Source organism: Furipterus horrens, unplaced genomic scaffold (genome assembly GCF_987537825.1).
Source record: "Furipterus horrens unplaced genomic scaffold, mFurHor1.1.pri manual_scaffold_13, whole genome shotgun sequence".
NCBI classification, from domain to species: Eukaryota; Metazoa; Chordata; class Mammalia; order Chiroptera; family Furipteridae; genus Furipterus; species Furipterus horrens.
This window is the reverse complement of record NW_028327183.1, coordinates 58,097,170-58,119,705: the sequence shown is the minus strand read 5'-3', so window position 1 is coordinate 58,119,705 and position 22,536 is coordinate 58,097,170. Positions and strand designations below refer to the sequence as shown.

At 49.4% G+C, this 22,536-nt stretch overlaps 1 protein-coding gene across 1 annotated transcript in view; it reads right to left on the bottom strand.

Annotated features, from left to right (window-relative positions):
* Nucleotides 1-485: 485 nt before the first annotated feature.
* The window catches only part of LOC149995620 (uncharacterized), a 33,031-nt gene continuing 10,980 nt past the window's right edge, over nt 486-22,536 (bottom strand). Inside the window, 3 exon segments of the mRNA XM_090259274.1 lie at nt 486-1,873; nt 18,089-19,132; nt 20,826-20,952. Of these exon segments, the coding sequence (XP_090115400.1) occupies nt 486-1,873; nt 18,089-19,132; nt 20,826-20,952 (2,559 nt within the window).

The window sequence follows — 22,536 nt, the reverse complement described above, 5'->3', positions numbered from 1 at the left end:
GGGTCTTGCTTTCCACAGAGCCCTGCGGATACAGCAGAAGCAAATGGTGAGCACTGTGTGGCCTGCTCCCGGCACGCATGTTCCTAAGACCCATGTGGGCAAGACTTCGGTATTGTCCTACCGTTGAGCTCGCATGTCAAGTCTGGCACTGATTCCTTGGCTCAGAACTCATTTGTCAGGTGTGGATTCTGAGAATCATGCCCCTTTGCCAAGTGTGCACCCCCCTCTGGTGTCATATAAGGTTGAAGATCCTGCTGAAGGTTTTTGTGCACTTGCCACACTCATAGGACTTGTCTCTCATGAGGATCCTCCGGAGGACAAGGAGGAAGGTCCAGATGAACGCTTTGCCACACTGACCAGTTATATGGCTTCTCCAATGTGTGGTAAGTCAGGTGCTCCGACAGGGACAAGCGTGGCCTGAAGCTCTTCTGGCAGATGGAGTTCTAGGGCTACACCCTGGTATGCAAGCAACAGCGCTTCCTGATTCAGCAGCTTTCCCTAAAAGCCTTGACACACTGGCACATGTACGGCTTCTCCCGGGTGTGTGTGCTCTGGTGCAGTTTGAGGTTCACTTTCTGGCTGAAGGCATTTCCACTGTGCCCACATACATACAGCTTCTCTCCAGTGTGTGTCCTATGGTGTACGATGAGGCTATTTCTCCAGGGGAAGGCCTTCCTGTAGCTCCTACAAATGTATGGCTACTCTCCGGTGTGCGTCCTCTGATGTATTAAGAGTCTACAGTTGTGGCTGAAGGCCTTGCCACAACCACCACACACATATGGCTTCTCCCCAGTGTGCATCCTCTGGTGTACTTTGAAGTTCCATCTCTGGCTGAAGGCCTTGCCACAGTCCCTACATGTGTATGGCTTCTCCCCGGTGTGAGACCTCTGATGCACAATGAGGCTCATCTTTAGGCGGAAGGTCTTGCCACACTCCCCACAGAGGTATGGCTTTTCCCCGGTGTGCGTCCTTTGATGCACTATGAGTTTCCTCTTCTCACAGAAGGCCTTACCACAGTCCTGGCATGTGTATGGTTTCTCCCCGGTGTGTGTCATCTGGTGCTGAATTAGGTGGGCTTTCCGGGTGTAAGTCTTTCCGCAGTCCCAGCAGGCATACAGCCTCTCCCCAGTGTGTGTCCTTTGATGATTAATGAGGCTCCCATTGTGGTTGAAGGTCTTGCCACAGTCAGTGCACACAAAGGGCTTCTTGCCCGTATGTGACATCTGATGCACTCTGAGTTTCCTGTTGTCACTAAAGGCCTCACCACACTCCTGGCAGGCGTACGGCCTCTCTCCAGTGTGCATTCTCTGATGATTAATGAGGCTCTCTTTGTGGTTGAAGGCCTTACCACACTCACCACACACATATGGCTTTTCCCCAGTGTGCGTCCTCTGGTGTGCATTGAGCTTCGCTTTCTGGGTGTAGGCCTTCCCACACTCTGCACACACGTACGGCTTTTCCCCAGTGTGTGTCCTTTGATGCTCTAGGAGTTTCCTATTCTCACGGAAGGCCTTGCCACAGTCCTGGCAGGTGTACGGCCTCTCCCCAGTGTGTGTCCTCTGGTGATTGACGAGGCTCACTTTGAGGTTGAAGGCCTTACCACAGTCACTGCATACATACGGCTTCTCCCCGGTGTGCGTCCTCTGGTGTGTTTTGAGCTTCCATTTCTGGATAAAGGCCTTACCACACACCCCACACACATATGGCTTCTCCCCTGTGTGCGTCCTCTGATGTGTGTTGAGCTTCCCTTTCTCAGGGAAGGCCTTGCCGCATTCCCCACACACATATGGCTTCTCCCCAGTGTGTGACCGCTGATGCACAATGAGGCTCATCTTGCGGATGAAGGCCTTGCCACACTCCCCACACTTGTAGGACTTCTTCTCAGCAATGGGTTTGGAAGGTGTGCCAAGGCCTGAAGCACCTAAGTTCTTCCCACACATGGTGAACGGGTGTATCCCTGCTCTTCTCCATTCTTCCGATATTGGTAGGTCCGACATGAGGATTTGCTGGACAAATGCCTTATATTCACGACATTCAGGGATAAATGCTTGGGACGTGTCCAAATGCCATAGACTGTTCCCTCGCCCTCCCACCTGGTCACCCTGTGTCCCCGCTCCTTTATAGCCACAACCACAGGCATCATCTCTCATAGATCCTTCTGCCAGCACCAAAACAGAGGGTCTCTCGTCCCAAACATCCTCCTGTGGGTCCAGTTCTTTCAGGTCAGGTCTAGTCTCCAAGTCTGAGGGGAGAGGAAAGAGAGGACGACATCCATGTAGTTAACAACACAGGGAGGGAGGACATTTCCAAGACACAAAGCATAGCCTGAGAGCAGGGTACAGCCTGTCATGGGGACAGAAGGAGAAGGGAAGCGGTGAGCTGAGACGGTGAGGTTGAGGGAGGTGAGCAGAGAGCAAGAAAGGTCCCCTCGGAAGTGGGTGCAAGGGTGGCCAGCAGAGCTCAGAGCTGGGGGAAGACCCCTGGGTAGAGAGGAGGAAGGCAGATCCGAGGCTCCCGCAAACTAAATGAGGGTTCAGGGCACCAGGCTCCTTGCTTCCAGGCCTCATCGTGCACGACCCCCGCCCGCTGTGCTTCTCAAACAATTGACTCTAGTGAGAAATGATGAAGTGGAGCCGACTCACGTGTGGCTGTGCTGGTTGTCCCCTGTCTCCCCACCGCCCAGCCAAGCTCCCACCTTCCTACGCTGCTCGGGGGTGGCCTGGCCCTGGCTGCTGGCTCCTCACCGTCCTCTTCCACATTCGTACCTCCCCACTGACCACAATTGCTCCAACCCCCTCCCGTGTGTATCCGGTGGATTCCTCAGTCTCTGTTTCCAGCCTAGGGGCTGTCAGGTTTCTGGACTCTACGTGGACACCAGGATTCCTCCCAACATGTATTTTATTTTATTTTACAATAATTTACTTATTTGTTTGTTGGTTTATTTATTTGTAGAGAAAGGGAAAAGAAGAAAGAGAGGGAGAGAAACATTACTGTGTGGTTGCCTCTCACTCGCACCCCCAGCTGGGGACCTGATGTGCAACCTAGTCATGTGCCCTGACTGGGAATCGAACCAGCGACACTTGGCTTGCACGCCAATGCTCAGTACACTGAGCCACACCAGCTAGGGCCCCTCCCAACATTTAAAAGCTGATATCTTACACCAAAATCTCATTGAAAAATTTAATATCCAGCCACACAGAGCCCTCCTTCCTAGAAGGCAGCAGAAAAAGCGGGAATGGTAAGAAGTTGTCTCCATCCCACATTTATCCCCCAGTGGCTCCACAACATCTGAGTCTGAGACCCCTCCCCTGAGTCCTGAGAGCTGGAATTTCACTCTCCTCTCTGCTGACACCTTCCAAATGGATGCCCCTGTCCAGACCCCCGACTCAGAGCTCTGCTGAGAAATAATCCAAGAACTACTGAGCGCCCCTGCCCTGGCTGGTTTAGCTCAGTGGATTGAGCGTCGGCCTGCGAGCTAAGTGTCGCTGGTTCGATCTTCCAGTCAGGGTACATCAGAGAAGGAAAACTCTGACTCCAAGAAACCTCCGCTGCCTTGCGGCATACCTCTTCAGGGGAAGGGCTAAGGGAGTAAACCCTGACAGAAAATCCGGAGCTGGAGTCCCTAAGGCGGTTTGACGTTGTAGTCAACACCGGCAACTCCTGCGGCGCACCTGAAGCCAAGCTGTATTGACTCCGTCTTTCCCTTGGACCCTTCAGCTGCGAAGAGAGGGGGGGTCTGCTGCATGGGCAACAGCAGACCCTCCATATCACCCTGCCCAGGCTCTGTAGCTTCAGCGTCATCGCAAGATGTCGATTCAACATGGGAGGAGACAGATACCGTGTCACTCCCGAGTCGGACTGCACAGCCATTCTCAGCGGTGCAGATAGACTCTTAAGAAGCTACACCATCGTCTCTCGAGACGGACGGCTGCCGACGACGACGACTGAGCGCCCCTCTCTGGAACTGCAGCCTAACGCATTGGATGTGAAAATTGAGATTTTGAGACCTCCAGTCCCAAATGATATGAAGAAAAAAAGACCCATCAAACAGACTTAGGAAACTAAGTCACACATACAATGACTGACAGCATATAATTCCACTCATATGTGGCAACTAGACTCTTCAAATTGATAGAGAATGAAAATAGGATCTGAGTACCAGTATTCGAGGAGGGGGAGGGGAGCTCTTCTTTGGGGATGACAGATTGTCAGTTGGGGGCAATTAAGAATTCTGGAGGTGGATGGTGGTGATGGTTGAACAATAATGCGATTGTCCTTCATGGCACAGAACTGTGCATGTCAAAATAGTTAAATGGTCAAAAAATAGTTAAACTATTAATGTTATTTTATGTATGTTTTGCAACTATGAAGAAGAAACTTTGGCCTGGCTGGTGTGGCTTAGAAGACTGAGGGCCAGCCTATACATGGAAAGGTTGGCAAGTTCGAATTCCAGTCAGAGCACATGCCTGGGTTGCAGATCAAGTCCCAATTTGTGGGCTGTGCGAGAAGCAACCTATTGATGTTTCTCTCGCACATCAATGTTTCTCTCCTCTCTTTCTCTTGTCACCCTGTCTAAAAATAAATCAATATGAAAAAGAGAACGAAAATAAATATATAAAAAATTTTATTTTTAGATGAAAAAGAAGGGAGAAGGAGGAGAGAAACATCAAGATCCAAGAGAAACACAGCCTCTTTGTGCATTGCACACCCCCAACTGGGGACATGGCCCGCAACCCAGGAATGTGTCTTGACTAGGAATCGAATCTATAACCCTACCCTTCGCAGGCCAGCATTCAAAGCACTGAGCCACAGCAGCCAGGATGAAAAATAAAATGTTTTATAATTTAAATGTTTTATAATTCCACTGGTGTGGCTCAGTGGAATGAGTGCCAGCCTGTGACCAAAGGGTCACCGGTTCGATTCCATGTTAGGGCACATGCATGTGTCCCCAGTTGGTGGAGTGTGAGAGATAATCAAACATTGATATTTCTATCCTGCTTTTTTCCTTACTTGCCCACTCAACGAATTAAAAAATAAATGTTTAGAAAAACATAAAAAGAAAAAAATGAAAGAAAAGTAAATTTTAAAAAAGAGATTTAGCTCATTACAACGTTCTTTCAAGATCTACACACTGACAGCTCCCAGGGTGGGAGGTGATCTACATGAAGGCAAAGTCCTCACGGGTCCCACTCCCACACTCTCTGACTCACTGAAGGCACCTTATAAATCTTCCCTAAGTGTCGGCCAAGTGCTGCCATGGTACAAAGTTCTGGTTGGATCACACAGCTTTTACAGTTGGGAATATTGCAGCTTTAGAATGGAGCCACCCAAAAGGTCACCTACCACATTATATCACGTGATCCAATCCTTGAGTCACTATCCGGCCTCCTGTGACTATTTTATCCAGGAGAAAAAGTATGACAAGTACATATTTACTGGTATTGTGACCCTGAGGTCTGGGAGTGATGCCAGATGTCAGAGCAGGTAGTGGCCTGGGACATAGAGGCTGAGGGTAACATTACAGAGGGAAGAAAGCAGGATATTGATGGTGCGTGTGTTTGGGGCCCATGGGTGTGAGAAACGCTAGGGACATAACTGGCCTGTCACTGCACAGATGGGACAGAGAAGAGCCTGGTTTATGAATATGGTCTCATGTATAATCCCCAAAGAAAGTAATAGAAAAACTGGACTTGCTCAAATTACAAACCTCGACTCATCAAGAAATGCTGCTGGGCACCTAGATATGCACATTCAAAGGAGCGACCGATAAGTGGTGATTCAAGGAGATGTGCCTGTGGGTGGTGGGCACACAATGTGATACACAGATCATTTATCATACAAATGTACACTTAAACCTGTAAGATCTTATTACCCAATGTACACAAAATAATTTTCACTTAAAAAAAAAGAAAAACAGTGATGTCAGCTCCTTTTAAATCATTCACAGCAAATAACTCAAAATGGAACAAAGACCTAAATAGAGATCTAAAATTCTAAAACTTACAGACAAAATGGGAGTAAGAACCTTCATGGCCTTTAAATAGGCAACTGTTCTTCCATTTGTCACTGAAAGCACAGGCAACAACAAAAGAAATAAGTTGACCCCATCAACATTAAAAATATGTGTGTTGGAAATGATGCTACCAAGGAAGAGAAAAGACAACCCACAGAATGGAAGAAGTAGTTACATAGCACATCCCTCATTAAGGTAAAATTAACAACAAAAGAAAATGTAAGGAACATTCAAAAGTGAATGACAAGGAAGTATCAACACAATGAAAAGAAAACTTGAACCAGACATTTCACCAAAGAGAAGAGACGGCTGACAAATGAGCACCTGGAAAGCCCTCAGCACCAGCGGCCAGCTGGGCCGTGGTAAGACCACTCACCAACCAGAGTGGCTGCAGTGAGAAAGGTTGAGTGTATTCAGTTCTGACAAGCACTGCCCAGCGCCTACTGGTGGAAGTAAAAATGAGACAAGTGCTTTGGGGAAAGGTTGGCATTTCTGAAAAAGTTAAATATGCACCGTTGTATGACCAACCAATGCTCAACAGAAAGGACATCTATCTTGTGTCTCCAGGAAATTGTCCAGAACTGGACACAACCCATGTGTTCACCATTAAGTGAAGGGAAAAACACATGGCGGTTTCCATGAAGCAGAAGAAAACTCTGCAATGAAAACAACTCAGTTACGGCCCCAGCCAGAAGTGCCATTGACAGGAGCATCGTCGCGAGCACAAGACTATGGGTCAGATCCCAGTCAGGACCTGTATAGGAGTCAAGAGACTGATGTTTCATAGTCTCTCTCTCTTTCAAATCAATAAATATATCCTTGGGGTAGCATATCTTTTTTAAATGTAAAAAAAAAAAAAAAAAAAAAAGAGAAGGGAACTATTGAATCCTATAGACATAATGAATGAACCTCAAAAATATGATGCCAGGGATTTCCGACCAAGATGGAGGCCTAGACAGACACGGTGTGTCTCCTTCCACAACTAAGAAGGAATACAACTACCTGAAAACTAGAGACAACCAGAAGTTCCAGAAAATCAAGCTACATGGAAATCTAACAAAGATATAAAGAAGAAATACTCATCCAGACAGGTAGGAGGGGTGGAGAAGAGGCGGAGGAGGGGCGGAAAGGATGCAGTGTGATGGCGGAGGCAGCAGCGGTGGGAGCAGCAGCTATAGTAGCAGGCTGGTAGAAAGCACAGTCAACATTTAAAAAAATTTAGAGGGACAACTGAGGAGCACTCCCAGCACCAGACCACACCGCACAGCTTACAGTTCCAGCGCCAGGGACAATAAAGCCTCATTGAACTGACTGTGCAAAGCAGTGGGGGTTGGGGCATAGTCAGAAACTGCCAGTCTCTTAGCAGAGCCCACTTGTTTAAAGGGCCCCCACTGTCTTAGAACTTCTGCAGACCTACCCACCCTGCGAACAACGGTCAGGGCAATAGCTAAGGAGGCTCCAGGCCCATACGAAGTGGCAGAGGTGCCTGGAAAAGGGGCAAGTGCTAAGCAAGCGGCATTGTTCCCTCTCAGACCCCTCTCCCACACAAAGTGCCACAACATGGTGAAACCAGTCACCCTGCACTGATGAATACCTAAGGCCCCGCCCGTTACAATATAACAGATGCGACAGCTCTACTTAAAACACAGAAGCAAACAAACACAGGAGCCCGTCAAGATGAGGAGACAGAAAAGTATGGCCCAAAAGAGGGAATGGCTCAAGGTTCCAGTGGGAGAACTAAGTGACAAGGAGATAGCCAACATCACAGACAAGGAGATTGACGACCTAACAAATGCAAAATTCAAAATACTGGTGATAAAGATGCTCACAGGCCTCACAGATATGCTTAAGTATGGCAAATGCAAAAGGGAAGAAGAAAAGGCTATACTAAATAAAATGTTAGGAAATCCACACAAAACCAATGGTGTAGGGAAGGAAACAGGGGATCAAATCAATGATTTGGAATATATGAAAGGAAAAAACAGTCAACCAGTACAAAATGAGGAAACAAGAATTGAAAAACATGAGGAGAGACTTATGAACCTCTGGGACAACTTTAAACATGTCAACCTCTGAACCATAGGTGTGCCAGAAGAAGGGCAAGAAATCAAAAGCTTATGTGAAAAAATAATGAAGGAAAACTTCCCAAATTTGGCGAAGGAAATAGACATACAAGTGTAGGAAGTACAGAGTCCCAAACAAGCTAGACTCAAAGAGGACCACACCAAGAGACATCATAATTAAAATGCCAAAGGTTCAAGATAAATAGAGAATCTTAAAAGCAGCAAAATAAAAGCAGAAAGTTAACTACAAAGAGGTGCCTGTAAGACTATAGGCTGATTTCTCAAAAGAATCTTTGCAGGCAAGAATGGACTGACAAGAAGTATTCAATGTGATAAAAAGCAAAAACCTACAACCAAGATTACTCTGTCCAGCAAAGCTATCATTTAGAATGGAAGGGCAGAGAAAGTGCTTCCAAGACAAGGTAAAGCTAAAGGAATTCATCATCACCAAGCGACTATATATGAAATGTTAAAGGGACTTATTGAAGAAAAAGAAAATCAACGCTATGAACATGAAAATGACAACAAACTCATACCTATCAACAACTGAATGTAAAAAATAAAAACAAGATCCAACTAAGGAAACCAGAATATGAACAAAATCATAGATGTGGGGATCATCTGCAGGGTTCTCAGCTGGGAGGAAGATGGGAGAGAAATGAGGAAATGGTGCAGGGACAAAGAAGTACAATTGTAGGTACAAAACAGACAGGGGGAAGTTAAGAATAATATAGGAAAGGGTGAAGCCAAAGAACTTATATGCATGACCCATGGACATGAACAAAGGCGGGGGTGAGACTCCTGGAGGGAGGCAGGTACTGGGAAGAGAGGCGCAAAGGCAAAAGAAATGGGGAATAATGTAACAACTTAATCATTAAAATATACTTTAAAAAATTTAATTAAGTTAAAAAAAATGCCAAGTATAAAATGCCAGATAAACAAAAAAAGGAGTAAATGTCATATATTCCAAAGATATAAAATTCTACAAAAGGCACAGTAACCCACAGTGGTCACCACAGGGTGGAGGGTGGTGGGAAAGGAAAAAAAAACATTTGTGCTAATGGACGTGTGTAGTCTACGTCACAAAGAATGATTTCCCAGTTAATATGATGTCAAAGTGCATCAAATCATTTGTGGTACTACTCGCAGTTTAATTGTAGGGCAGCTAAACATCCAGAAAAGCTGTTAATCAAATGGGATAGTACATTAATTATTAAAGTTTGTTTTTCCAGAACAATATTGTCCAGAAATATCTTCCTGCATCAGTGACTACAAAGAGTGCTCATGCTTTAAGAGCATCGTAATTTTCATGTTGACACACATTGACAGATTAGGACAGTCTGGTAGGTGAGCATCTAGTGCATTTCTCTTCATTTTTCTTCCTATAAAAAACTGTGATTATTTTTAGAAAAAATTTTAAAGTACCTACTCTAGAAACAGAATGATTTGAAGTTTGGTTGAATAAACCAAACTGTCTTCCAAAAGAGTTGTTACAACTTCATTCTTCTACAATGAAGAGGCCCTTTCTCTACAACTTCATACTACATGCTGCCATTAGTCTATTTTTTATACCTCACGTCAAGAGCCAAGATATGCTTTAGATGGAGAGAATGGGCGGGGAGTTAGAGGGGGAGAATGAAAGAGAGAAACATTGATGAGAAAGAAACATTAATCAGTTACCTCCCTTGTGTGTCCCAACTGGGGATCAAACTTCCTACCTAGATATGTGTGCCCTGACAGGAAATCACACTCACAACCTTTTGGTGTAAGGGAGGACGCTCCAACCACTTGAGCCATACATGGCCAGGCCTGGTATTCTTTTTCATCTCTGTGTACCTCATGGGCAAGAGCTGTACTTCTGTGACTCAATTGCTACTCTTTTGACTATCAGTATGGCTTATAAATCTTTTGCAAAGTTTAACTTCATATATTTCTACATCTGTGAATTGCATGATGATAAGCTGGGTACATCTCTCTATCATTCACTTGGTCTTTTTCTCGTTTTTCCCTAACAGCTGTTTATGTATTTATAATCCTCTGTTCTACATGCAGTAAATACTCTTCTCCACTTCATCACCCATCAACATTGTTTTTATATTTATTTTCTTTTTTTAAAGATCTTATTTATTTACATTTAAAGACAGAAGGAGGGAGTAAGAAAGAGGAAAGAAACATTGATGGGTTATTGCTTGTCTGTTGCACGCCCACATGGGAGAACCTACCTGCAACACAGGCATGGTACGTGAATGGGAACTGAACTGGTGACTTGTAGATTGACAGCCTGGTGCTCAAACCACTGAGTACACTAGCCAGGGCTCAAATTCATCTTCAGTTTCAAGTAACTTTATGCTCTATCTACTCAGATCTGCCCATCTTTTTTATTTCTGTGACACCCTGAGCGACAGGCAGGTGTTGAATAATGCGGCAAAGCTGCCCCTTACCCAGTGAGACCAGGTTCCAGTAGATCTCCATCATCACGTCTCTGTACAGGTCCTTCTGTGCAGGCTTCAGCAGCTGCCACTCCTCCTGGGTGAAGTCCACCATCACATCCCTGAACGCCACCAAGCCCTGCGAGAGGAAGCGCACACCAGTCACCGCAGGGCCCTCTGCACAGGATTCGGGAGACATAGCCAGAAGGGCGGAGAGGATCAGGAAGGCACCAAGGATGCATGTGACATGGTGTCTGAAGGGTGCAGAGATCTGAAGGGCCTGACCAGTCAGTGTCCTCGCTGCCTAAGTGCACTGGATGGTCCTCAGACTGACAAATAAACTATGGGGCTGTTCACCAGGAAGACAAACAACCTAATTAAATAATGGGCAAAGGGCCTGAATAGACACTTCTCCAAAGAGGACATATGCGTGGCCAACAGACATAGGAAAAATTGTCAATGTCACTAATCATGAAAGAGCTACAAATTTAAACCATGAGATATCTTCTTTCATCGTGAGCTGGGGATTAAACTGAAAACTTTTGATGCACAAGACGATACTCCAGCCACCTGTGACACACCCCCAGAGCAATAATTTGTTTAAAAAAAAACCCAGATGAAAATTAAAAATGAAAATATCAGATGGTCATCCCTGCTCAGAAGCTTGACCCTAAAAAACAAGGTACGAGAGAATTACATGACTCACCAGGGCCTTCTTGGTCAGCGGCTGGGTGGCCATCCTTCCAGTGACCATGGTAACTGGGAGACATGCAAGTGGGGTACAGTAGGAGAAAGAAAAGGCACAGTGAGAGACCATGTCAATCTCTGAGCCAAATGTAAACATGCAAATGCACACACGTTAACAGTGAACACATGCAGGGCTCCCATATCATCCAAGGGATTCACAAACATTCCCGATTTAATCCTCCTGAGACCCTACAAGGTGGGGGCTATTTCCACTGACCTTCTACCACAGATGAAGTAATTAAGTCCAAAAAGATAAGCTATTCATCCAAGAACACAAGGCTGGGATTAGAACTGGGCTAAGTACATGCCATATGGTAGATGTTCACCTCACAAAAACATACTCACACTCTCCCAACACACCATGTGCCCACAGCCAGTCCCACAGTTTGGATGGATGAACAAGACCCTCTGCCCCCACTCTGGGACCAATTGCTGGCCCCAGGAAAGAGAACACACACCCAGCACCAGCCCCACCCTCTGGGTCATTCCTAGGTCTCCTGGGGTAACTGTGGGGCTCAATGATGAGATATATAAGGGAAGCGAGGAGCTACGACTGCATTGCTTGGAATGTCGCCCCAAACACAAAAGACCTGATTCAATCACTGGTGGTGGCTGAGGACTAGGTTGTGGGTTTCACCCCTGATCAGAAGCCTGGGTGCCAGCGGGTAGAAACTAATTAGTTTCACCATTTCTTCACCTCTCTATAAAATCAATAAACATATAAATGATGTTTATTATAGCACTGTTCCTAGAAAAAACACCAAGCACCCAACCCTGGATATACGGATACATTATGGGCGTCCAGTCTGAAATTCCAGGTCACCTCCCAGAAGCAGTTGTTCTGTTAGGTTCTCGGGTGCAGGGACTTCAGGAGTTTATAAATAGAAATTTTTTAAAATATGTATTTATTTATTTTTAGAGAGAGGGGAAGGGAGAGAGAGAAAAAAAACGTTGTTGAACGAGAGGCACATCAACTGGTTGCCTCTGCACAACTCCAACCTGGACCGTGCCTGCAACTCAGACATAAGCTCCATCTGGGAATCGAACCAGCAACCCTCCGGTTCACAGGCCAGTGCCCAATCTATAACCACACCGCCAGGGCTTAAAACGAAATTTAATTTTTGTAAATGTTGTCTTTCTGAACCTGTAGCTTCTGACTCCTGTCCCTGCACAGGAGGTCAACAACATGGCACTTGGGGGAGGACAAGGAAGAAACCAGATGTGACGTACCCAGGAGGCACAGTGTGCCCAGGACCCTGACATTTGTAGACATCCTTCAAAATGTCTTCGTATGTTTCATATTATAAGATAAAACACGAAATCTAATCCAGTCTGGACTACACTTGTTCTTACAGTGTAACCACAACTCTTAATTTCTACTTTAAATAGGACGACATGAAGGTACAGTGGCCCTGGAAGTCACATGTGCACGGAGCTGCTGATGGCATTGCCCAGTGTGGTCTCGGGTAGGTGGTTTCAGAGCCTGGGGTGGGAGTTGCTTGGGCTTCTCCTCCTCTGCCCAAGCTCTCTGACATTTCCTTCCTTCCTTTGTTTATAATAAGAAACAAGGATTTGCTATTTGTGGGGTGGTTGGTGTGGGTGCCCAGGAAACCAGATGCCTGGGTGTGGAGTTGGATTCACTTAGTCTCTTCCTCAGTTTCCCCGTCTGCATATTGAGGCTGGTGAGGGTCCCTACCTTACAGTTACTGGGAGGCCTATAACATGCCCAGAACCAAAACCTGAACACCAAGCACACACGCCCTGAACAACCCACCCCGTCAGCATGGGGCGGGGTCTCTGACCTCTTTCTCAGCCCCGCCCCTTGCGACCACCCACGCCCCGCCCCCCCAGGGCCAGGTGAGGCTCTCAGGGCAGGAAGCAGGTGGGCTCGGGCCGGCAGGCGGGCAGCTCCGCCAGGCCCCCTGTGCAGGAGGGCAGCCTTCCCCACGCTCTCGGGAGGGGCCCCCACACGCACCGCACACACGGCAGCCACCCCCGCAGACGGAGCGCAGGGGCACACGCGGGGGAGCCTCGGACAGGACAGACGCACCCGCACGCGCAGACACACTCACCCCCAGACGCGCAGACAGGCGCCGAGGAGGAGACCAGACACGGCGGACGCCTGGATGGGGCCTCAGGCTCAGTCCCCGCGGACGGACACGACGGCGGACGCGCTCACAGACGCGGGCACAGAGGGACCCGGGGAGGCCAGACAGGAGCGGACACACACACGAGCAAAGGGAGACCCAGGAGGCCCCCGGGGCACACGCGGGGACAAACACGGAGGCACACTCACAGCGACGGCCCGGGGGTCTCAGCCCCGCGCGCACACACTCAGCACCGTAACCGAACCACCCCGCTCCGTCCCGCACCCCCTCCCGCATCCACACGCCCCTTCCCAGGGCCCCACCAGGTCTCCTCAGGCCCTTGGCCAGCGTAGCCGGACTTAACACGTGGCTACCTCACGAAACTGCCTGCCGTCCTCTAGGACAGTGCCCCAATAGTTCGCACTGCGCCTGCGTAGACCAGGCGACTACACTTCCCAGAAGCGTCCGCGCGCCGCCATCACCCCATCCCATCCTCCTCTCAGAGCGACAGTTACGTGACGTGCGCCTGAGAGGCGGGCGCAGCACTTACGTCCGGAAGCCGCGGTTGTGGGGAGCTCAGCGGCATCGGGGGAAGGTCGCGCAGTGGAGCGGAGCGGGAGGAGGACGACAGAGCAGGGACAGGGACAGAGAGCAGCGGGGAGGGCGGGGAGGGCGGCGGCCACAGACGGGGAGGGGGAGACGGCGGTGCAGGGAGAACTGGGGGCGGCCGTGGAGCAGAGCGAGGGGAAGGGGGGAAGGGGGAGGGGAATCCCAGAGGAGGCGGGGCCTCGGTGGAGGCGGGAAAAGACGCGGCAGCCCCTCCGCACACGTCCTGCGTCCAGCACCGACCCTAATCGCCATGCTGACAGGCAAAAAGGTTGTAAAGCGTGAGAGACGCAAGAAATCAAGTGTCAGTCCGTCCCGTTAGGTGCCGGCTCCTGTTCTGGGCGTGTTTTCGTTATAGAACCTAAGCGGGGGATCCGCTTACCGCCGCCCCCATTAGGAAGCTCTAGAGACAGAGGCCGTTGGGAAGGAAAGAGGGTTTTCATTCCAACGCTGCGGAGTCCGCGACAACGGCAGACTCTTGTCTGACATCCCACCCCCTCCGGAAAACCGAGGGAAACACCCAGGCGTCCGCAGCCGCCCCGCAACAGGAGGCAGTTTCCGGAGCTGCTTCTCCCCATCAAAGTACCGTATTTTGGAGGCGCACGTGCCGCTGAGCACTGTGCCCGGCTGCTCAGCTTGCTCCGCGCTCTGTCCAGTTTGAAGCTCCCTCCTGGAACCCACTGGTGAGGCCGCTTCCAGAGACACACGGTCCCACTGTGAGAAACGCATACAATAGAACACCAAGACACAGGACTTCAGCAGCAAAGCACAGTTGGGCGCACAGCCAGCCAGGATCATGCGAGCTCAAGCAAAAGTGCAAACTGGTTTTATCCTACCGAGTAGCACCCCCTTCCCTCCTCCTCCCCCGTTTTCCATTAACTGGATACTCCAGAGTTACACTCTAACGCAATTAACTAAGGGTGGTGGTTAACTAAGGGGAATCGGGTTCTAGGTTTGCAGCTCTCCCTTGAAGATTCCCTAACTTGTTTGCCGAGTTTCCCATTTCCCTGTGTTTGGTGATGAATACCTTCCACCCTTTGATCTCAGAGACATTTGTGATGAGCTGAAGAAGGTCATTTCCTGGCTTGTAGAGTGATATATTCCCTTTGTTTTACTTTTGACTCAAAGTTAGACTACCTGATTCAAGATTCAGTTAGCCTTAGCTATTAAGTATCTCATACTGGTTTGAGAGTGACCAATTTCTTTGATCCCTACCCCGCCAACTCACCGGACACTACGTTCCAAGGGTGGATAACAGAATAGCCCTTCCTTCACCTCGGTTTCTATTAGTTTCAGGTGTGGGAACCTCTGAACGTCCAGTTACCTTCCAAATTTCCATGAGCTGAGGGAGGGGCGGTATAATCACGACCAATTGCTTCTTTCCCCAAGGACGTACTGACAGGCTAGTCTTTGTTCCAGCACCTCCCCCTGCCCCGTTCTGACCTCTTTGGTGCGAGTCCCTCCCTTCCTCTGATCCCATCCCCAATCAGGATCAGAACGGGGTAGGCGGGCTTTTCCCTTATCCATTCATTTTGATTCCACTGCGCCCACTCAGTGCAATACTTCCTCCTGCTGCCCTCTTATCTGGCTCAGGAAAGAATGTTCCACGTTCCAGGCAGAGGCCTGGTTACCAAGGCAACGCCCCCCCAACCCTGCCCCGACTTGGCTATTGTTCAGGATATATGGAGATCTGCTCAGGTGGCCTCTCCTGATCCTGCCCTTTCCTTCTCCCAGTGGTCTGGCCTCGCTATCTATCGGTGTCCTTAAGACGTACAAACGGGTTTAGTACTGGCAACCAAGCTACTCTGCAGATGAGCACAATGATACAGACGAGGGCAGTCACAGAGAGAACTAAGTGGGGGAGTTGGGGTGGATAGAGGCTTCCAGGCTGGGGCCCTCTTACACCATGACCCACAAAGCCAAGTGCAAAAGCATTCCCTGAATGTCTCAGTGACCACAGAAATGCAACTCACTGCCACATGAAAGGATGGTCTATCTTCCCAAATGTCCTCCTTTGGGTCCGATTCTTTCATGTCAGGTCGTCTCCAATTCTGAGAGGAGGCGGAAATTTGAAGACACATGTAGTTAACAATGCTGTGAGGGAGGAACTTTCTAAGACACCACACAGCACAGCTGGGGACAGCTGTCTTCTTTATAGTAACTGGGAATATGCTCTAGTGTCACCTGCGCGAGGGCTTCCCTGACTGCCAACACTGAACTAGCCCCTCCCATCACCTCTTACCCCATCACCTGTGATCTCACTCAGAAATGAGCAGTGGGGGCTTTGTGAGACAAAGGGCTGTGGTTCCCTCACTGTTGGACTCCCAGCGCCTGGATCAGGGCCTGGCACAGAGGAGGCGCTCAGGTACTTGTTCACTAAGTGACTCACTGTTCGCCTGAAGCCTCTCGTCTCTTGAGATTCCTGCTATCAGAGGATGCAGAAATTCTAGGTGTCCATGGATTAGGCATCCACTGTCTCATGTCTTCAAACAGCCTCTTGGCCACCACTGAGCAGGAAAGAGAACAACGCAGACTCCTTCTTGACCCAAAGCCACCAACCCCGTCCACAACGTCTGTCACATGAACTTCTCTGTGCCACACTGAATTCTGCAGTGAAAAATGTCAACTTCACACTTGCCTCTCCTCCCTCTCCACTTCTCACCCTCTCAGCCCCTCTGGGAAGCGGGTGATCACCTGTAAGAAAACATTCTTTCTAGGCAGCTCTTTCAGAAACTTTGACAAAAGGAAAATTCCCCAATGATATTTCATGCCACGGGGAGTGTTTATTGGGTAAGTGAGCATCCATGATAAAGGAGATGGAAAATCTTATTGAACCTACTGGTGCGTGCATGTGTGCGTGCGTGTGTGTGTGTTGGGGAGATGGACAGAGGTAACTTCCCGCTAATATTTCTCCCTGGTTGTGGGCAAACAGCAAACCCCAGGGAACCCTGTTCTGATTAGCAGGCAGGAGACATGGTGCGACCATTCCGAAGCCAGGAATCCAGGGCTGTGAGGGGTACGTGGCCAGGGGCAGGCTTGCTGGGTTCGCGGAGTTCCTGTTGTCTATTTGTGGTCCCTCCCCCTAGTCATTGACTCTCATTTGATAGGAGGACAACTGGTCCCTGCATCTTTGCACCTGACAACTGCTTAAAGTAACATGGGTGCGGCTTCACAAAAAGTTTTATTAAAAAAAATTTTAACAGGCCATTATGAGAAACTGGTATCTGAAGAGTCTACTGTTACTTCCCAATCCTGAAAACAATATTTTCTCTCCTCATGAACCACCTGGTAACTTCTACATCTTTGACCTTCAGGTCTTCCAGCTGGTGTTGCAGGAGAACGAGGGGCTGGGTGTGGGGAAAACCAGGAAACACACAGATGGAAACAACCTGACATCTGGACTACACCCAGATATGTGTGACAAAGTGACAATGTCCCCGTGGAGCCCACCTCACGCTCTTCTTTCCTATTCCCCCTCCTCCACTTTACTGTTGAGGAGATGGAGACCCAGAGACATTCAATGCGTTGTCCCAGCTCACAGGACAGTTTACTCCAGCTTGGTCTGGAGCGATGGTGGCCCTGGCCACATCCCAGATACTAGTCACATAGGACGAATTGCTTCCCCAGGGCCATGTGGACACTCCAGAAATAGCCATTGAACATGGTGTGGCCTGTCCCCAGCGCTCATGTTCCTCAGATTGTCTGGGCAGGACTTCTCTTGCTTCTACCCATTGGCTCCAAAGCCAAGTATGGCGCTGACTCCTGGACTCAGGACCCACCTGTCAGATGTGGATTCTGAGATCCCACCCATATCTGCTACGTGTGCATCCTCCCCTGGTGTCACGCGAGGCTGAAGTTCCTGCAGAAGGTTTCCCCGCACTTGCCACACTCGTGGGGCTTGTCTCCCATGTGGATCCTCTAGTGGACGGGGAGCAGGAAGTTCCTGAGGAAGGCTTTGCTGCACTGGCCGCACGCACGGGGCTTCCCCACAGTGTGGTGGGTCTGGTGCTCCTGCAGGGACCAGCCTGCCAGGAAGCGCTTCTGGTGGGCAGGCAGAGGCAGGGCTGCTCCCTGGTGTGCATGTGCCTGTACTTCCTGGAGAATTCTTGCCGATGTCCTTGTTGGACTGGCTGAGCTTGTAGGGCTTCTCCCCAGTGTGCACGCGCTGATGGTTCCAGAGAGAAGATTTGACGCTAAACGCCTTGCCGCACTGGCCGCACTCGTAGGGCTTCTCCCCGGTGTGCACGCGCCGGTGCTCCCTGAGCGAGGACTTCTGCCTGAAGGCCTTGCCGCACTGGCCGCACTTGTACGGCTTCTCCCCAGTGTGGGCGCTCTGGTGTGCCACAAGGGACCTGCGCTCTGCAAAGTGCATCTGGCAGGTGGGGCACTCATAGGGCTTCTCACCCGTGTGCATGCGCTGGTGCCCCCTGAGCGAGGACTTCTGCCGGAAGGCCTTGCCGCACTGGCCGCACCTGTAGGGCTTCTCCCCGGTGTGGGCGTGCTGGTGCTCCTTCAGTGAGGAGTTGTGCCTGAAGGCCTTGCTGCACTGGCCGCACTTGTAGGGCTTCTCCCCGGTGTGCACGCGCTGGTGGACAGTAAGGTATGACTTACAGAGGAACTGCTTCCCGCACGTGGCGCAGGGGAAGGGCTTCTCCCTGTTGTGTCTTTGTTGGTGCATCTTCAAGGATGAGTTACAGCCAAAAGCTTTGCCGCACTCTGCGCAATGGTACGGCTTCTCCCCGGTGTGGCTTCGTTGGTGCTTCTTAAGGCATGAGTTATAGCTGAAAGCCTTGCCGCAGTCCTCACACGTGTAGGGCTTCTCTGCACGGAGTTGCAGGGGAGGGCCAAGGCCTGAAGCACCCGAGTTCCTGTGCACGGAAACGGACAGCATCACCGCTTCCCTTGATCCTCCCAGCCTCTGTGGGGCTGGCATGCTCCTCCGGCGCACGCATACCGTAAATTTACAACATTCATGGGCTACTGTTCGAGGCCTGTCCAACCACCCCAGAATACCTGGGCTCCCCTGTTGCTGCCGCACCTGGTCACCCTGTGTCCCCAGTGCTTCACAGTCATACCCTAGGGATCCATTCCTCATGGGTCCTTCCGCCACCACTGTAACAGAGGGTCTATCTTCCGAAATGTCCTCCTCTGGGTCCGATTCCTTCAGGTCAGGTCTAGTCTCCAAGTCTGAGGGGAGCAGGAAATCATGACGTACATGTAGTTAACAACGTGGGGAGGGAGGAACCTTCCCAAGACACATAGCACAGCCTGAGAGCAGGGGACAGCCTGTCGTGGGGACACAGGGAGAAGGGAAGCAGTGAGCTGAGACAAAAGGCTGAGGGAGGTGAGCAGAGAGCAAGAAAGGTCCCATTGGGAGTGGGTGCACAGAGGCTGGGGGAGCTCAGAGCTGAGGGAAGACCTCTGGAGAGAAGGAAGAGGAAGGCAGTTCCGAGGTTCCCGCAAACTGGGAGGGTTTAGGGCACCCAGTTCCTCACTTCCGTGCGTCATGCAAGCGCCCAGCCCGCTGTACTTCTCAAAGGATTGACTCTAGAGAGAAATGATGAAGTACAGCCGACTTATGTGTGGCTGTGCTGGTTGTTCCATCTCCCCACCGCCCAGCCAAGCTCCCGCCTTCCTACGCTGCTCAGGAGCGGCCTGGCCCTGGCTGTTGGGTCCTCACCCTCCTCTTGCACACTCATCCCTCCCTGCTGACCACAGCCACTCTGCCCCCTCCTGTGTGTGTCCCATGGTTCCTCAATCTCTGTTTCCAGCTTAGGGGGCTGTCCAGAGTTCTGGACTCTGTACGTGGACCTCACGGTTCATTCCAGAATTTGAAAACTGAGATCTTACACAAAACCTCATAAAAATAGTGAACATCGGCCATACAGAGCCCTCCTTCTTAGGAGGCAACCAAAAAAACACGAGTGGCAAGCAGCTGTCCAGGGACATCTTTCTGTATCGGTGACTATAAAGATGCTCATCTTTGAGAACCTAGTGATACAGCCTGATATGTTCAGTCAATCTCGTAGGTGGGCATCCAGGCATTTCTCTTGATTTTTCTTCCTATGAAATATTCTGCTCACTTATAGGAAAAACTTCAAGGATAGATTCCAGCAATGGATTCGTTTACAATTTGGACGGTAATGCCAAGCCGTCTTCCAAAGAGCTGACTGAACATTATGCCAGAAAAATGAACAGCCCCTTTCCCTAAGCCCTCATAACACAGGCTGCTATTACTCCTTTTTTCTAAGCCTCATCCAAGGATATCCTTAGAAAGGGAGGAAGGACATGGGAGGGAGGGAAGAGAGAGAGAGACAGTGATGTGAGGGAAAAACATGCATTGGGTGCCTCCCGCATGTGCCCTGATGGGAAAATCAAATGGCAATCTAGGTATATGCACTAATGGGGATCAAACCTGCAACCTATTCACATACAGCATGACACTACAACCAACCAGGCCACACTTGGCCAGGGCTGTTATTCTTTATCATTTCTGTGTACCTCATGGGTGAGAACTGTATATCTGTGACTCAAGTGGTACTTATTTGACTACTAGTAAGGTTTAAAAATGTTTTTATAGAGTGTAACTCCATGCATTTTTACATCTGTGAATTGCAATGCCCCTAAGCTTGGTCCATCTTTCTATCATTCATTCGGTCTTTTTCTTGTTTTTTTTATTTTTCTAGCAGCTCTTTGTACATTTGTAATACTCTATTATACATGTGGTAAATACTCTTCTGCACTTCATCACCCATCAACTTTATTTTTAGCTTGCAGTAATTTGAATGTCCTACATGTCAGATCTGTGCATCTTTTCTATTTCTGTGTGAACCTAAAGTGATAGGTAGGAGATGAGTAACACAGCAAAGCTGCCCCTTACCCAGAGAGACCAGATTGCAGTAGGTCTCCATCATCACGTCTCTGTACAGGTCCTTCTGCGCAGGCTTCAGCTGCTGCCACTCCTCCTGGGTGAAGTCCACCATCACGTCCCTGAATGCCACCGAGCCCTGCGAGAGGAAACACACACCACTCACCACAGGGCCTCCTCCCAGGGGTCAGGAGACACAGCAAGAAGGACCGAGAGGATCAGGAATGCACACAGGATGCATATGACTTGGTGTCTGCAAGGAGCAGAGCTCTGAAGGGCCTGACCACTCCATGTCCTCACTGCCTAAGTGCACTGGATGGTCCTCAGGTAGACAAATAAATTATGAGGCTGTTCACCAGGAAGACAAATAACACCATTAAACAATGGGTAAAGGACCTGAAGAGATACTTCTCAGAAGATGACACACAGAAAGCCCACAGACACATGAAAAACTGCTCAGCATCACTCATCATCAGAGCTGCACATTAAACCCACAATGAGATATCACCTCACACCTGTCCAACAGAAACACCTGTAACAAACCCACAATCTAGTCAATACCATCATGACAGGAGCCTGAGCACTGGCAGTTCTCGGCAGTGTCCGGAAAGCTGGAAGGTGCGATCTGTGGTAGAGTCCTTGTGGGGAGATTCTGGCTTGTGGGAGGTGAATCTAGACCTTAGACTTAAGCAGCAGGGAACACCAAGGACCTGATACCATGACCCTGCACATGAAGTAAACGTGGCTCAACTGCATGGTGAATGACAACAAGAGGACATGACAATGTCCTCACCACAGCACTGATGACACTGTCACTCCCTACACAGGTGCTCTGTTCCAGGTCTTACTCTAAGCCATGTTGCTGGTTGAGATTTGTGCTGAGTTCCTGTGCTGAACTGCTAACCCCTAGCACCTCAGGATGGGATCTCACTTGGTAACAGGATCATTGCAGGTGTACAGAGTTAAGATGAGGTCACACTGGAGAAGGGTGGCCCCTAAGGCAACAGGACTGATGTCCTTATAAAGATGGGAACTTTGTGCACAGACACGTACACAGGGATATGCCACATGAGGATGGGAGTTATGGTGCCACAAGCCACAGGACTAGCAGACACTGAGAGAGACACTAGGAACAGACCCTTCCCAGGTGCCTCAGAGGGGGAAATGTCCTGCTGACGCCTTAGTCTTGGACTTCTGGGCCTCAGAACTGGGGAAAGACAGATCCCTGTTGTTCAAGCCTGCCCATCTGTGGTGCTTTTTTATAGCAACCCTGAGGCCCAAGGAGAGGAACCAATCTGTCATGGACCATGAACCATGGCTCAGCCTCTCTGAGAGGAGGATGCACCTGCTGGCCAATCCTTCTGTGTTCTGAGTACCTTCCAGGGATTATGGGCTCATGCTGTCTCCTCTTCTTGGGGCCATCACCACGTGATGAGGTAGCAGTACAGGTAAGCAATGATCAACAGTCTGGGCTCAGGAGCCAGCAACCAATTCTGAGTCTTCCATCCAAACCCCAGGCTGTGTTTCCTTGGACAACTCTCTTAACCTTTCTGAGCCTAGTAGATCAATGGACCCCCTAGTAACAATGCCCTCCTCTGTAGCTGTTATGAGTATAAATAAGGTCCCACATGTGTGATTCCACATGTAGCATGGCTGAAAGAAGCTCAGTGATGATAATTAGTGTTGTTTATCATGTGATTAATTGGACGTTTTATGTGTAGGT